The sequence below is a fragment of the Emydura macquarii genome, unplaced genomic scaffold (genome assembly GCF_026122565.2).
Source record: "Emydura macquarii macquarii isolate MOO-44397 ecotype Brisbane River unplaced genomic scaffold, CSIRO-AGI_Emac_v2 contig_2897, whole genome shotgun sequence".
Taxonomy (NCBI): Eukaryota; Metazoa; Chordata; order Testudines; family Chelidae; genus Emydura; species Emydura macquarii.
In genome coordinates, this window is record NW_027133034.1 from 50,427,237 (window position 1) to 50,443,277 (window position 16,041).

The 16,041-nt window shown below is 37.8% G+C and overlaps 1 protein-coding gene across 4 annotated transcripts in view; it reads right to left on the reverse strand.

Moving 5' to 3' along the window:
- Positions 1 to 16,041, reverse strand: part of AP3B1 (adaptor related protein complex 3 subunit beta 1) — a 290,480-nt gene that overhangs the window by 90,284 nt on the left and 184,155 nt on the right. For all 4 annotated transcript variants that reach the window (XM_067569102.1, XM_067569101.1, XM_067569103.1 and 1 more), the window contains exons 17-20: positions 15,249 to 15,379; positions 12,629 to 12,734; positions 9,331 to 9,490; positions 6,508 to 6,682 (exon numbers count right to left, since the gene is read on the reverse strand). In XM_067569102.1, the coding sequence (XP_067425203.1) occupies positions 6,508 to 6,682; positions 9,331 to 9,490; positions 12,629 to 12,734; positions 15,249 to 15,379 (572 nt within the window). The remainder of the gene's footprint in view (positions 1 to 6,507; positions 6,683 to 9,330; positions 9,491 to 12,628; positions 12,735 to 15,248; positions 15,380 to 16,041) is intronic.

Genomic DNA, 16,041 nt, shown 5'->3' on the forward strand with positions numbered 1-16,041 from the left:
AAAGATTCTGATGTTTGGCATTTCTCTGTGACATTTTTCATCTTTTTTCTTTAAAAAAATAAATCCACAGTAAAATCAAAACAGCTTCCTACTTAGAGATCCCACTATGGAAAAAAGCTGAATGCTAAACAAAGAAGTTAAGCTATATTCCATCAAACATTTCTCCATTTGCAATTCATTTTGGTAATAGAGATAGAACCTGGATAAATGCATATAGGACTTGAAGCAGGAGATTTCTCTTGCTCAATACATAATTCATGTGCTCCGCCTGCAAAGTGTGTAAAATGAAAATTTCATACCACAGCATGAGCCATGGAGCTGCAGAGAAAAGGCAGATGAAATCATATTTTACTGTGTGAATTTTATTTCTTAGCCTCCCAATATTTATACAAAACCATCATTGACAAACTAAATGCATTGACAGATCACCAACTGTTCCCATTGTGTTATCACTTGAAAAAGAGATCAGGCAGAAAGATAAACAATTTGTTTTTGTATTTTTTTTAAATAGTGGATCAGCTTTTTAACAGCTGAGTGACTGTATTAGGCTTGTATAAGGAGGCTGACAGTAGCTGATTTAAAAATCATGATGTAGAGACTCCTATTTATCTGTGCATCATCCTCAAATCTACATTTTATTTCTACAGTATTTGATTATGCATGTGAACATCTCAGAGTGTCCCTATTGCAAAATGAAATATAAAAACAGGAAAAGTAAGTGAATTGTCTATTTACTATAGCTTAGCTAAATAAAATAAAACGAGCTTTTCAAAGTTAAATTTTTTAAGAGTGAAATGTGAAAACATAAAAAGCATATGCAGCAAAATGATTTTGGGCCATTTTACATGTTAATTTTCACAATACAAAATATACCTAGATGCAGATGCAAAATATTTGCAGAAAAAGCAACCAATTTTCCTAATGGTAGTTGTGCTAAACAAGGCATTGATTTAAGTCCACACAAGGAAACAACGAATGGAAAACAAACTCAAAAATAGGATCAACATATTGTAAAGTTCATTGGACCTGTAGTGAATTTAGAAATGTAACATCAATGTTAATTTCTTGCTTCATACAGCACAATATTTACATGAAATACTTTTGATTTGAATTATACAGTAAGGAAAATAATGACTCATGTCTCTGTATACATTGGATCAAACTGAGATAGAAATTGTAAAGACTGGACAATTAAAAAATCAGAGTGCATGAACTCCAATTAGAATTTCTTAAACTAAAAAGAAAAAATTCACCACCTTCATGAGGGTCTTTCCAGTCTATCGCAGTTTATAGAACACACAAGGTAGCCCTCTTTAAATGGTTATGAGTTTCATAACTTCATAAATCTATGGTTTTGATATATGTGATGGTGTGCCGGCTCCTCACTGGCCTGGAAAGGGTTAAGAAGGTCCTTGGAGAGGCTACATGAAAGGTAGCCAATAGGAAAGGGCTGTGTGGCAGCCAATCAGGGCCCAAAGGACTGGTATAGGGAACTGCAGAGCAGAGCAAGGGGAGTGACTCCCAGGAGCTTGAAGAGGAAGAACTATCAGCACCCTGGACAGAGCAGTGGCTGGCTGCTGAGACTAAGCAGAGCGGAAAGCCCTGAAACAAAGGTGGAGAAAGTACTGAGGCTGCAGGGAAATCCACGGAAGAACTGGGGGGAGACACAGTGGAAGGCTGCCATATGCACAGGGTCCCTGGGTAGGGAACCAGAGTTAATGGGTGGGCCCAGGTTCCCCCCCCCCGATCGAAATAGGAGTGGTGGCAGGACTGCCCTGGCCACAGTGGGAAGTGGCTAGAACAGATTGCAGAATCCCACAGAAGGGGGGGGCAGGGAGAGAAGAGACACAGACTGTGACTCAGCCGGAGGGCCGAGTCATAAAAGAAGACAACAGAGGGCGAGACATCACAGAAAGGGGCATCTGCCTGGCTGAGAGATGATTCCCCAGAAAGTCAGCAGGAGGCGCCAGGGCAGTAATTTGAACTGTGTTACAATACAATACAGGATCATGTCACAGAAAGAGCTAAAACTGCATATTACCTTCACAGGAGACAAATATGTGAGATTTACAGAGGTAACGTAAACTCTGATGACTTCAACCCACAGACTCAGACTATAAGACCAGAAGGGACCATTGTCTATAGTCTGACCTCCTGCACATGACACGCCACACCACCTCACGCACCACTCCTGTAATAGGCCTATAGCTACACATGGCAATGAATAGCTCTGGCTCCTGGAACTTCTCCCCGCTAGAGTCTTTTGCTGCTGTGGGACACTAAAAATAGCCATACAGATGTGAGAAGCACTGCTTGGGTGCATAAAGCATCCGTGTAAGGTATATACCCTAGGGATGCAGGTGTGTAGGGCACTCTACTCTATAAGCAGTGCCTCACCGTCTACACTGATATTTATACTCTGCTAGGTGGGTGTGCAGTATCTGTAGTCTACACACTGCCTTAAGTGCTGATCTACCTATAGTCAGCTTCAGGTACTTAGATTTTCCAAGGATGAAGACGCGTACGACTAGTGCTATCTGTTACAGACATTTGGCCATATAGTCACAAAAATATCAAACAAGTAACAGAGATAAGGCAGTAAGTATACATCTTGTGATGTGACTGCACAGCTGGGTCTCTGAAAGCACTCCACAATTGAGAATCCCAATATTGGAAGGGGTAGCACAAAGAAGTGGTCAACTCCTTCACTTTTTTAAAGATTAGTAATGGAAAGTCATTAATTCTGTGAAAACCTACACATTCCCAGTGAAGAGATACAACCAAAGCTGCTGCTAACAGATTTCTGATTGATGGGGAAAGGTGGATTTTGTGATGGGGAAAAATATTGGCATATCAGAAGATATACAAGATGACAATTTACTATTATTTAACAGGGTGGTCATGCACCAGCACAACATGCAGGAGTTTGTAATTGTTCAATGGAAGCCCACCATTCAATGGCCAGTATTTTTCATGTTTCTCTTCCAACTGCCTATATTGTTGCTTGTAATCAAAGAAGCATTTTAAAAAGCTAATATAAAGCATTTAAAGTTTAAAAAACACATCCATCAGGATTTCAAATTCAGAGAGCCCCTGCTGTGGCCTTTGAATCACTGAAAGCTTTGCTTACGGATTTAATGGCTTTGTTTCCAGCTTTAAAATAGTTGTTTTGTTAAACACAAACAAAAGCATTCAAACAAGGATATTTTATAACATACAGAAAAGTAGGTGAGATCCCAATAGCCAGCTCAGCTCTCCGTCTCTTTACTAACCCCCATCACTTATGAATTGGAAGGCACTACTGTGCATGTGGTGCCTCTGGAGGGAGAAGTGGTGCCCATCTGTCTATCTTCTTCCTCCCCACTCTACAAGTGCCCAGGTATAATCAGTACAGTGCCTGCACTGTTATGGCAGCATGAACTCAATATTAGAATATTCATGAGTTTAGTTATTATTTTGGCATAGTGCCAAGATTTTTTCCTGAGACATAAAAGTCAGAGATGGAAAAATGGCATTTTTAGCCATTAATATCAGCAAAAGCTGAACCAAATTTCATGGGACAAAGAAAAGGAGCTTCTATAGCTCGAGGTTGTTCCCCCCCTGCATAATAGCAAAGGTCTGCTGCACACAATGGTGTTGTGAGAGAGTCTCAAAGAATCCTTTATAATGGAAAGTCTAGGCAATCTAAATACAGGGGGAGCTAGTTGCAAGTAAATAATAGATCACTTAAGTAGATAGCTAGATTCCCATAAGTAAATAATAGATCACTTACTAATTTTAAAAACATATCTAAATTCCAGATACTAAGAAATATTCCTTTTTATTAGGTCAGAAATATAAACCCTATCAAAGTATCACTACATAATAATAAAATATCTCATTCCTGATATGCATCCAAGAAGTCTTTTCCAGCTCTGTAAAATAATGTTAATAGTAATTAAAAATATATCAAATGTTTGTTATTCTTATAACATATTTAGTTACAAAGCTGCTCAGAAAATAGAATCTCCTCCCACCCCAAAAAATCAAAAGAAACTAAAAATATTTTTAAAAAATTCTCTAAAATTTTCCAGTTTTCTAAAACTGCAACTTTTATTTGGTCAGCTTTTAAAATGAAAAATTTCAATCAGCTCTATTATTAATGATGGCATGTTCAAAGTTTATTCCTAAATACATTTTTAAAACTATCTATAATGTTTTCCGGAACAAATTTGTGAAGTGGTAGTGCAACAGATTATAAAAACCAATTTGTACTTGCCTGCTTATGCTCGCCTTGTTAGCCAGGATAAATCTTTGATAGGAATGGGAGCAATAGGGATGGGACCAATTCGCCTGGTGGGGGGTGTGTGCGCACGAGGGGGAGATTTCAAGCAGGGCTGGCTGGGAGTGCTACCTGTGCTCCCATTGGTTTCCCACCTGATGTCTTGCAACATGTGGATAAAGAGGAGATTGCTGCTTCTTTCTCATCCACTTACCTCTCCTTCCCCCATCCTGTGAGCCTGTGAAAGATATTTCACAGAAATTTTCACTACTCTCCCTTCCCACAAGGTTCAGCCTGGGTTGGGGTGGGTTAAAAAGGGTTTGATATGAGGTCCTAGTAACTTAATGAGCTGGTTGGCCAGGGTCCCTGAGCACAATATTGCACAGTGAGGGGGTTGGCCTCCATGTCTCATGCAGCATGTGCACTCCCTTCATCTCCTCTCTCCTACTTCCTGTGTGGAGGAGGGGAGTGTGTTGAGATTCTGGCTTCCAGCCAGGATTCCTGGGCAGGACTGAGGATGAAGATGAGGCACTGCATTTGGCTTGTAGAAACCAAGGCCACTCGTGCACTATTGAAATCAGCAGCCTTGAAATCAGACCAGCCCTGCCAGGTAGTTTGGGGAGTGGTTTCCTTGTCAGATAATCTCTTTATTAAAGTTGTGGCCTCCACATGTATCCATATTGTGGCATACATGTCACACTGTTTCCATGTCCACATCAAAAGTGTCAGGTAACATCTGTTTTGACTATAAACTGGTCTTTAAAGAAACAGGAATCTTGAATGAAAGGTGCTTGGTTTATTTTTAAAATGCCTCTGAGCATCACCTAATTCTCAAACAAACATATCAAAATTAAAATGGAGACTTCTAAAGTGTAGTTCCACCCTTGAAGTTACTATAAAAGTACATAGGTAGAAATGCACAAAACATTTTTTATGACAATAGGAAAAGATGTTTCACAAGATTCAGCCTGGGTTCCATATTTATTAGGTCCACAGTGACTTGAACATAAAATCTAATCAAGTTACAAGTAAAAAATCTATTTGTGCTAATTTCCAGGTCTACAAATTCAGCCAAAATCTGAGAGTTGAGCTATATTCTCTCTTTCTTTCTTATGCCCTGCCACTCATGATAAAGGTTCTGCAAGCTGAACAGTACCCTCATTTATAGCTATGCAAATCACTGCCTTCAAACATTGTTTGAATTTACAAGGAGGAGCAGTATCCAGTACACATGCATAGTTGTATTTGCTTGGCAGTGCTAACTTGAGTAAAAAGCAGTCTAACCTCTTTCCCTCCCCGCTCACTTATAAGCAGTTATGACTCAACATACCTAGACAACAATTCTACTGAAGACGACGGTGCCATTTTTGCACCTTGACACTCTTTTCTGAGTCCAACTTAAAAGCCACATTTGAGAGCTTGGGATTTTATGCATATTATGGGAGATCTCATGGAATTTGGGAGTCCTCCCCACTTCTAAAGTGACAATGCCTTATGCTCTCACTCCAATGAAAACACATTCTAACCACAGTATAAAATGCTCTGAAGCTGCAGCTTGAAGGTGGGCTTCAGAGTCTGAGCTCCAGCCTAATCCACAACTTCAAAGCATAGCTAGTTTTAGAGGGCTAGTGCAAGCTCCATACCCAAAGTCTGTCAGCCTGGGCTGGGAAGCTCAGTGGTGCAGGCTGTGCAGACTTACCCTAAGAATGCAGCAAGTTGGAGCGCTCTACAAATCAGATTCTTCTAGTGGATTTTAACACGCTGTGTAGACAAGCTCTTACTTTTGCAAATACCCAATATGCTTAGGTATGTGTGCCTGCAAACCTTGACTAAGATTCACTGGGGGTATATATGCACTTACACAGGGGTAAATGTGCATGACTTTTTACATGCACTTTTGAAGATCTGACCCTAAATTTATTTGCACAAGGGGACTTCAATAGCAAAATAGAGGCTGAGACTCCGAATTCAGTGTAAAACTGAAATAAACTACACTGAAATCAATAAAGTTACACCAGAATTACACTGGTGTAACTGAGATCAAACTCTAGCTCCAGGAAAACAGAAAAGGTTCAGTCAAGTTTTCAAATGTTTGTTAGATGTACTATTAGTTTTAGCCTGGATAAATAAAATTAATTTATAAAGCATAATCTCAGAATTTCTACATCCCAGAGTCCATTAAAAAATAGAAATACACATACATGAATGACTGGACAGAGCTTTATACAAGGCAATGTAGATTTTACCTTGGTGGCAGCAGCAATTTTAGGTTTTCTAGTCTCAGCGTCACTTTCAGAGTCAGATTCTGATTTGGAGTCTGATGAACTTTCCTCTGTTGAGCTAGATTCTGAGTCAGAGGAACCAGAACTTTTCCTATTTTTGGAGATCACCTTTGTTTTCTTCTCTGTCTCATCTGAGTCACTATGTGTAAAAAGAATAGGTTCATTTTTAAAATCAAGGAATAATGAACAATTATCTGGTTGTAAAAAAAGAAACTGGAATATAGAAAACAAACTCAGAAAAAGTTCTACCCTCCAGCATTCCAAACACATCAAAAAGAATAATAAAACAGAAAGGTCATAAAACACCACTAAAAACAAAGTCATCAATAAAGGAATAATTGATGTCAGGGTGCACTAAATTTATGGAATTTTCTAGAAAAATGTGCCTACTGCATTACACTGAGAAACTTTCAAACTAGGTAAGCTTTGATTAAAGGAATCTGGATGGATTCAAAAGCTTTTTTTTTTTTTTGGGGGGGGGGGGGGCGGGGGGGAGGGAGGGCGGAGAATGTCTCTTCTTTGGTGAATTTACTATTATTCATTCATGCTTCTAAATTAAACTAACTAGAAAGAGAAACATATTTATTAAGAGAATTAGTCTCATCTTGAATGGGCCAACACACTACCGATTACACGAGTGCTACTGTAGTACTACATTCTCACACGCTTGCTCATGCTGAGTAGTACCTTTCTGAAATAGCCCATGCATGTGAGTGGAGTATTTCACAGGGTAAGGTACCATTCAGCAAGAGTAAGGCTGGCAGAATATGTCCCATATTGTTTTTGTCCATTATTATTCAATATCAGGGGGGATTTACTTTAAATAAGGTATCATTTCACATCACTGGTCTACTTTGCTCTTTTTCTTCCCCCCTTCTGACAGTGGCTAGTATCTAACGCTTCAAAGGAGAGAAAAGTATGTTCCCCTGCATATCCATATAATAAAACATACATGAACTGTATTCATGTTAGCAAAACTGTAGTCTTTAATGGAAGTTTTTGGTTTTGATTTTTAAATTAATTTTACACTTTTGCTAAGACACTGGGGGAAGTGAAGGTATAAGCCATGTGATGCAGCTGTTCCACAAAAGGCACAATATTTTACAGGGGGAAAAGACCTTGGAAAAAAAAAAAATCTAAGGAGACAGAAAAAAAGTTGGGGGGAAATATCAATATTTCTTAGAATTCAGTTCTCAAACAAATATGACGTCCACTTATTAAAAATTGAGATATGGTAACACTACATAGCACATGTAATTATATTTGAACTCTAAAAATCGTATTTTTAGAACCAAAGGAAAGTAGTGCTGCTTAAGGCAGCAGCTTGACACACCATGAAACTAAAACTGAACAAGAGCGCTGCAGCCCCATGTAGAAAGTGACTGTTACAGGATCATATTTGTTTTTCAAAACCAAGGTGAAAGAAATAGGAAGTTTTTGAAGTAACAAGAATTAAACTGCATATACAATAACCATACACAAACATCTATTTATGAGGTCACTGAAAAAAGTCATTATTTGTTTCTGTTTAAACTTCTTCATTAATTCCAATCAAAACTGGTGCCAACCAAACATCTCTGTTTCCTCACAGGCCACTAACATGAAACTTAAACAGCAGTATTTGCATCAAAAAGGAATCCACTGTGAGCCAGATATTCTTCTATTGCAATAAGTAATTTGTTTTGAATACATGCAGCTTCTAGCTTTAAGATAACATTTTCAAGATAAAAGTATTATTTTATTACGCATCACTCAATTTTGATGGGTAATCATTGTTTACCTTACTACTTAGGATTTCAGATGTTAATCTAATGAAAAGAATTTACTGGTAACTAGCTTTTTAACTTTGCAATGATGAAAAGCCTGTATTAATTTAACCTACAGATTTCATTTGTTCTGAACAGGAAAAACAATATAAATCACTTTTAAAATCATTAAATCCTGACTTAAATTAATAAAGTCATAATTAGGGCATTATGCTGTGTTTGTTATGGAAGTGGCAGGGCGAGCTGCTTTAATTACTGTCTGTAATAAAAGGAGCAGAGTGCGTACTGTGCCCCAATCAGCGCTGTCAGCCACGACTGAGCTGAGCTGCAAACTCATCAAGTGAGCTGGCAGCAGGCTACAGAGTAAAGGGCGATCATGTCTGCAGAGGCCACTTGCTGACAGCAGTGGAAGAAACAGATTCATACAATCCAAGGTATTAGCCCCAATTACTCAAAATTTTAATGATACTTTAATACATGATAATGTTGTTAATAATGGGCAATCTTAAAAGCGCTAACACTTAAAATATCCTATGACCGTCTCCCTTCACAGCCCTTGCCTCTAATATTTGGATCATAATCTTTTTAATATAACATTATTTAGAAAAATCAATTGTCTTAGTTACATAATGGCAAAGTGTTGAAGGATTTAATTTTAGCCCTTAGCAAAATTGCCACAAAAGGTAATTAAGTGTTTCATACAACTGCCTGATCCCTTATTCAGCCTCCCAAGGTTACTTCTATTTTCAGAAACCCACCCCAAGATTTTGCTAGTGAGATATGAAAATTCAGCCTACAAACAGTTCACCTTATGAAAACATGAAACACATACATTCAAAATATACTGAAAAAAGTCATGTCACTCAAAATGTGTGGATGTCTACGGCCATTTTAAGCCAATGTTTTCAGATATTTCCTCTGAGTCAAAGAAATAGTAGCCTAATTAGGTATTCAGAAGTGTGTTTACAGCCAAAGAACTCTGAAATAATCTTTAAAGGATAAAAACATGCAACATATTTACCTTTCCTCAGTAATTTTGAGCTTTTTCTTTGCTGTACCTTCTTTGCTGTCTGATTCACTGTCACTCAGTTCTTCACTTGAAGAACTCCCAGTATTCTCCATGTTGCTGCCTTCTTCCTTCCCATTCTTCTCTTTTTCACTTTCACTAGTAGATTCACTCTCTAACACACAAAAACATTGCATCTTACATTTTTACAAATATAGTTTTATATGTTTAGTACATAAAGGAGCCAAATGTGTATACAGGTATAAAAAAGAAATGCATCATTTTATTCTCCAGATTCATTTTACATTTACCTAGAGTCCAAAAGTTTTTTGTTTTTTATTTTCCTTTATCTCTAGCTTGTAAGTTTTGCTATTTTAAAAGGCTGTTCTCTTGAACACACAGTACTGTACCTGTCCAAATTAGGACACTTTAGTAATGTATTATTTATTAAATTATAATAAATATAATATATTAAGTTATTTAATAACATAATAAATTGAGTTATTTATTATCACTTTATTATTAGGACACAAATTAGGACAGTGGTTCCCAACCTGTGGCCCACGGGTTCTTTCAAAGTGGCCCACTGCTCCCCTCCTGCTGGCTGCAGAAGGGATCTGCTGCCTAAGGACCCAGGCAGAGCACATTGCTGTGGGTCTAGAAAACCGGTGCAGACTCCTTGCTGAACCCAAGGGGATGGATAAGATCAGCACTCCCCTCCCCTGGCTCCAGCAGGGAGCACAGCAAAGCGCTCTGCCTGGGTTCCTAGGCACTGAGGTCCCTGCTGGAGCCAGAGGGAGGGGAGCGCTGATCTCATCCATCCCCCTGGCTGCAGAAGGGAGCCACTGTCTAGGGACCCAGGTGGAATGTGCAAGGCTACAGGACGCCTGTGATTTCCCTGCTGCAGCCAGGGGGATGGGAGATCAGTGAGGAGGCTGCCTCCTTGCTGAACTCCTTCTGTCTGGCGGCAGTGGGGGTGAGGGGGAAGGCTGCTAGCAGAGCAGCCGGGACCCACCATGCTTGAGGAGAGGGACAGGACTAAAAATCAGTGCCTTCCGGTTTGACCTCCACTTAGCAGGCCATCCACCTTGACTTAGCTGCTAGGCCATGTACTTCAGTGTGTAGTGACAGTCACTCATCTATACTAGTGCTTTGTCTGTGAGTGTGTGACATATTGTGAGTAATTTATAGGTGTAAAATAGTGAATGTAAAAAAAGAGCACAGTAGCATCAAAATGTTTACTTTAAATATGTAGTGAATTTGTAGTCCTTAATGGTGTATACATCAATACATTTTTTATGAGCTGATAGACTGGTGGCCCGTCAGGGTTGTAAAATGATATTTGTGGTCCCTAAACCTAAAAGGTTGGGAACCACTACTTTAAATTGATTAGTTGTAGCAGGATCCTTACCAATACTCTTTAAAAATACATGTAAACACAAGGAGTAAGAAATGACTTCCTGAGTCCTCTACTCCAAGCCTTTGCTTTAATGAGAACTACCCTCTATACTAATAGCCTAAGTATTTTATCTAATCTATTCTTGAACATCTACAGTGATGATGTTTAAATTGGTGGTTAAATCAAGTTATTCATTCTCTAACTGACCTTATATTTGGAAAACATTCCTAATGTCTAATTTGAATGTTGCCTTTTCTAGCTTCAGTCCATTACTCTGCACACACAATCCTTAACCACCCTAAGTAATTCTCCTCTACTTATATACCCTCACTTTTTAGGGAGAGTTCTGAATTCAGATGTGAAAACATCTTTTTCCATGCACTTCAACCTTATGTATACACATGCTAATTCTTCTGATTTTCAAATGCTAAACATTGAGGCCCTGATTGCCCACTATATCTAAATTATAGTCAGATGTACTAGAGAGGGGCAGCCTCAAGGAGCAGCTTTAAGTACCCTTAAAAGACTGGAGTATCTGGACACAAGATTCCTTACTTCACTTATTTCACACAATATCTCTGAAATGAGCCATCTGCCATTCTTTCCCCCTATCATTACCCCAATGCCTATATAAATAGAAATTTTGTACTCTATAGTGAGTATAATGCAATCAAAATTTAGTTAATAGAAAACATGGTAAAATACACTAAGGCAGTGATTCTCAGACCACAGTTGTTCAGGAGCCAAATTAGCAATCAACATTACCGAAAAGAGCCACAGTAGTGTGAATTCATTGTTTCATTTACTACAGTACTATATATTCATATTTAAACAGTAATGACAGGAGAAATATTTAGTTTACACACACACACACACACAGTAATGACATATTGATAATATCCAGACACAATACAGTGCAGTGATACTTAGACTGAGGCTTTGAGATCTGCAAGTGGCTCTTTAACTTGTCTCCTGCAGATCTTTGCACCACATGATATTAAAACAGTGTGATTTAATTATTAGCCAATTTAATTTATTAACCAAGGATGCCTTTACAGTAGAACCTCAGCATTACCAACACCAGAGTTACAAACTGATCAGTCAACCACACAACTCATTTGGAACTGGAAAGTAGAGTAAACTTTCTGTGCTTGTTTCATTTAAATTAAAATGGTTAAAAGTCACATTTTTCTCCTGCATAGTAAAGTTTCAAAACTGTATTAAGTCAATCAGTTGTAAACTTTTGAAAGAACCACCATAACATTTCGTTCAGAGTTATGAACATTTCAGAGTTACGAACAACCTCCTCAGAATTACAGAGGTTTACTGAACTATGTTAACTAACTAACTGTAGTTGATAAAATAATACTTGATCAGTCATTTTGCTGAGAATTTACACACACCCACACAGTCAGAGTATCACTGCACTATAGTGTATCTTGGTATCATCAACATGCCATTATATGTGTCCAAAACAAATTCCTCAGCCAGAACCAATTAAAACACCTAGAGTCCAATCCTGAGAGATGATAAACATCTGCAAGTCCTTCCAATTATGTCTGTAGATATTTATATTCCTAGACAATATGCACATTTGATTTCAGTAAGCAGCAGAACCTCTCAAGATCAGTCAAGTTGTAGAAGAATAATGCCTTCCCATGTATTTTAACTAAGAAGCAAAGTCAAGTCTATTAAGCTCATTTAATTTACATACTTACAGATGACATTAGCCATACAATTAGTACTTGTCACACAACTGCAATGAAGTTAAGTTTTTCCAGTTAAGCATTATTTCCCCATTTGTACATTAACACTGACTTTTTTTAAACTGCTTCAGTTCAAATAGCCCCACGTTTTGATGGTATGGTATGATACACTACACAAGAGATTCTTAATTAGTAGCCATATATATACCGGTGTCAGTAGTGCTGGCTGATTCCTCCTCTTCTGAGTCGGAGTAAAACTTTTCTGTAGATTTCTCTTTCTTTACCTTGCCTAACGTTACAAACCGTTCTTTTCCCTGTAAGTGAATTACAAATATTTCTGCATGTGTAAAACTTAAATTGAAAGTATTTAGGTGAATCATTTACTTCTATATTCAGTTATGTAGGAAGAGAGAGACAACGTGGCAAAGAAAGCCAATGGGATCACAGATTGCCTCCAAAAGTATTATAAGCAAGATAAGGAAAATTATGATAGATTGTATTATGATAAAACCAGGGAGTACTAAAACAAGCTTTGCGCATACCTGTAAGGGTGAGGTGCCCATATATGAAGGTCTGGAGAAGGACTATTATACTAGAGAAATAAAAAAGCATCAGAGATCATAGCTAATTTTATAGGCTGAAAAGCTTAACTCTTTGGGTCCAGCTGAGCTCAGCTTTGCACAGACCTTGAGGGAATAAAGAATGAGAAAGGGAGCTACGCACCAACTTCAGGGCCCCCAGTTTTTAGGAGTAACCTCAGTGTGCTCTATCTTGTTCTAAACTGCAATGTCCCCCTACAGGCAATGTTTACAATCATCAGAACACACATGTTCAGACCATATCCTTTCCTCCCAATCCAAGTCCCTTATACCATGGGAAAGGGAGGAAAACAGAGCAGTGCAAGACCTCTGGAGGATTACTGTATCATTGGAAAAACCCTCTCGTAGCCAGCTAAGCTAGAGAGGTGCAAGTCATTCAGACAGTGGTGGCAGCGATTTGGAAATCACATTAAAATTTAGCAAAAAGGAAGCTATGGTAGTTGGGCTGAGTGTTATTGCACTGTATGAACACAGACCACAGAGACTTGGGTAAAGTTCAGTACAAACAAGGGCACTTCTAGTAATGATTTTTTCCTCAAAGAGTAATCTATATTCAGAATTCTCTACCTCCCAACTAATATTCAAGGAAAAAAGTGAACAGTTACTTGGATACTAATAGTACCTTGAGATGTAATACTGGATTGGGATGCTTAATCACTCATGTTCTCTCTTATACATAGCATTAAAGAGACTGCAAATTCCTTACTCGAGTCAGTAAGGAATTTTCCCAAGGACATACTTGGCAATGTTCTTGGAGAAGGATTGTCATATGTGTCAAGAATCCTGAGTGGTTATTTACTAGAAACAAGTGGATATATCTCACATGATCAATTTCCTGTGACTGCAGCAGGCAAACAGCCATTCTATCTTCAATATTAGACATAAAGATGTCTTCACAGCTTCTTTCAGGCTATCCCCTACACCTGGCATGCTCTTCCTGTGCTGGTGAGCTTTCCCTCAGCCTCTCCTCATTCAAGTCCCTCCTTATGACCCATTTTTCCTGCAATTTCTACAGGAATGGAAGCAAATATAACATCCATTTGCTAAAAAAAGAGACCCCAACTCTTTACTATAACATGCTATGCACTAGCCCTTGTGAGTAACTTATCTTATTGGCTGCCGCATTGTCCCTTTCTGTTTTCTCTTTGCTGTCTTACTGCCTGCTAAGTACATCATGTTTAATTTAGCCTGGCAGTTGCTCAGGACAGAGATCACACTCCTTCATGGAAGCTTTTCTGTTTTGGAGGCTGTTTAGCTCATCTTTGAGTGTCAAAATAGTAATTTACACACACACACACTTTTCAAAACTGGCTGAATGACTCAAGAGCACACATCCCTAATTGAACAGGACTTGTGATCCTAACTCAGGTGCTTTTGAAAATAAAATCCTACCCATTCATATATAAATAAGTGTAGAGTCCAGGGCTCCATTCAGGATCAGGGCCTAAACAAGCTACATGATGTACAAAGAGGTCTTGTTATGAGTTCACAATTTAAGCATGAAGTTAGTATGAATTACGAGGTGGAGACTGATTCTTAATTTAAAAAATGCCTATCCCACCAAAAGATGAAGAATTATAATAAATAGTGCATTTTAGATTTTCAGAATAGATTTTGCATACCACTGTTTCTTTCCCTATGCTAGTATACCATGAAAGGTATGCAGAGGACACATTCATGATTAATCTTTGTGTCCTTTGCTCTTGTTTATAATACTTTCTTATTTTCTTCTGTTTAGGGTGAGATTGGATTAAATACTATTATACTAATTCATCTATACATTTATTAAAGTTAGGTAAATGGGTAGAAATTTCCTTTACTGCAACTCCTGCATCATCAACTGCAATCAAAATGCTGCTATACAACTGACAAAAACTCAATAAACCAAGGTGAAGAAAACTCATGAAAGGGATGGAAAAAACTCCATGAGGAAGATGGAAAAAAGGTACGTTTTCCATAAGGAAACACACTACATCTCAGAGCAGAGCATCTAATTTGTTTTCCCCAGGAAAAGGAATATTACCAGTAGAATAAATATTTAAAATCTGAAAGTCTCCAGTTTCAGAGGCAGGCCACAAAAGCAGAGTTTGTTCAATTTACAATTTACACACATCACAAGAATATTTTCAAGCCATTTTGAAAGGAAAGAAAATCTTTTATATAAAACACAATTCTTATCTTAAATATCTACAAATATGTTAAACAAAGTTACTCTTAATGTCAACATACCAACTCAATTACTTCAACATTTCGCACTGATGGGTCAGGCGCCACCTCTGGCCAATTAGATAACTCCAGATACCCAGTGGCTTTAGTGTTCAGAGTATGAGATAAGGTGCCAAGCTGGAAACGATCCCTATCTATTAAAAAAAGGGGGAGCAGGAAAAATATACAAACAAATGAGCTCTATATCACAAAAAGCTATCTTAATCAGGGCTAAAGGTAATTGGCATTATATTACCTCAAATGTCATGAAATAAATATAAACTAGGAAGCTCTTCATAGGTCAAAAAACTGATTTAAATCCATAGATTACAATAATCTCCCACATAATGGTCAATAAAAAAGCTAATCAGTCAGTGTGTTTAGAGGTGTTGCTCTGAAATGTAGCTTCTCTAAAAATTACTTTACTGTGAATATTAAGAATGACAGCACAGTTAAACAATCCATATACATGTCTTGGCACAAACACATCCAGAATTTTAAGTTTTTGGTTGTTTTTCCTCCCCCCCAAAATAGAGCTGCTGGAGAGCTTCAAATCTAGGATTAAATAACTATATACAAATTAAAACTGCAAAGAAACAGCACAGTAAGATTACATTTTTAATTGGGAAGATAGCTTTTTAATAGGAGAGAATACTATATGGTAGTTTGGATTTTTTAAAAATAGGGAAAACAAACAATCAGGGAAAGTGCCACTTCTGAAAAATAATCCAAATAGATTAGTTTTTTTTACATTTCATATGGATAACACATTAACAATAGTTACACTAACATCCTTCTATTAAGGTGGACAATCTTG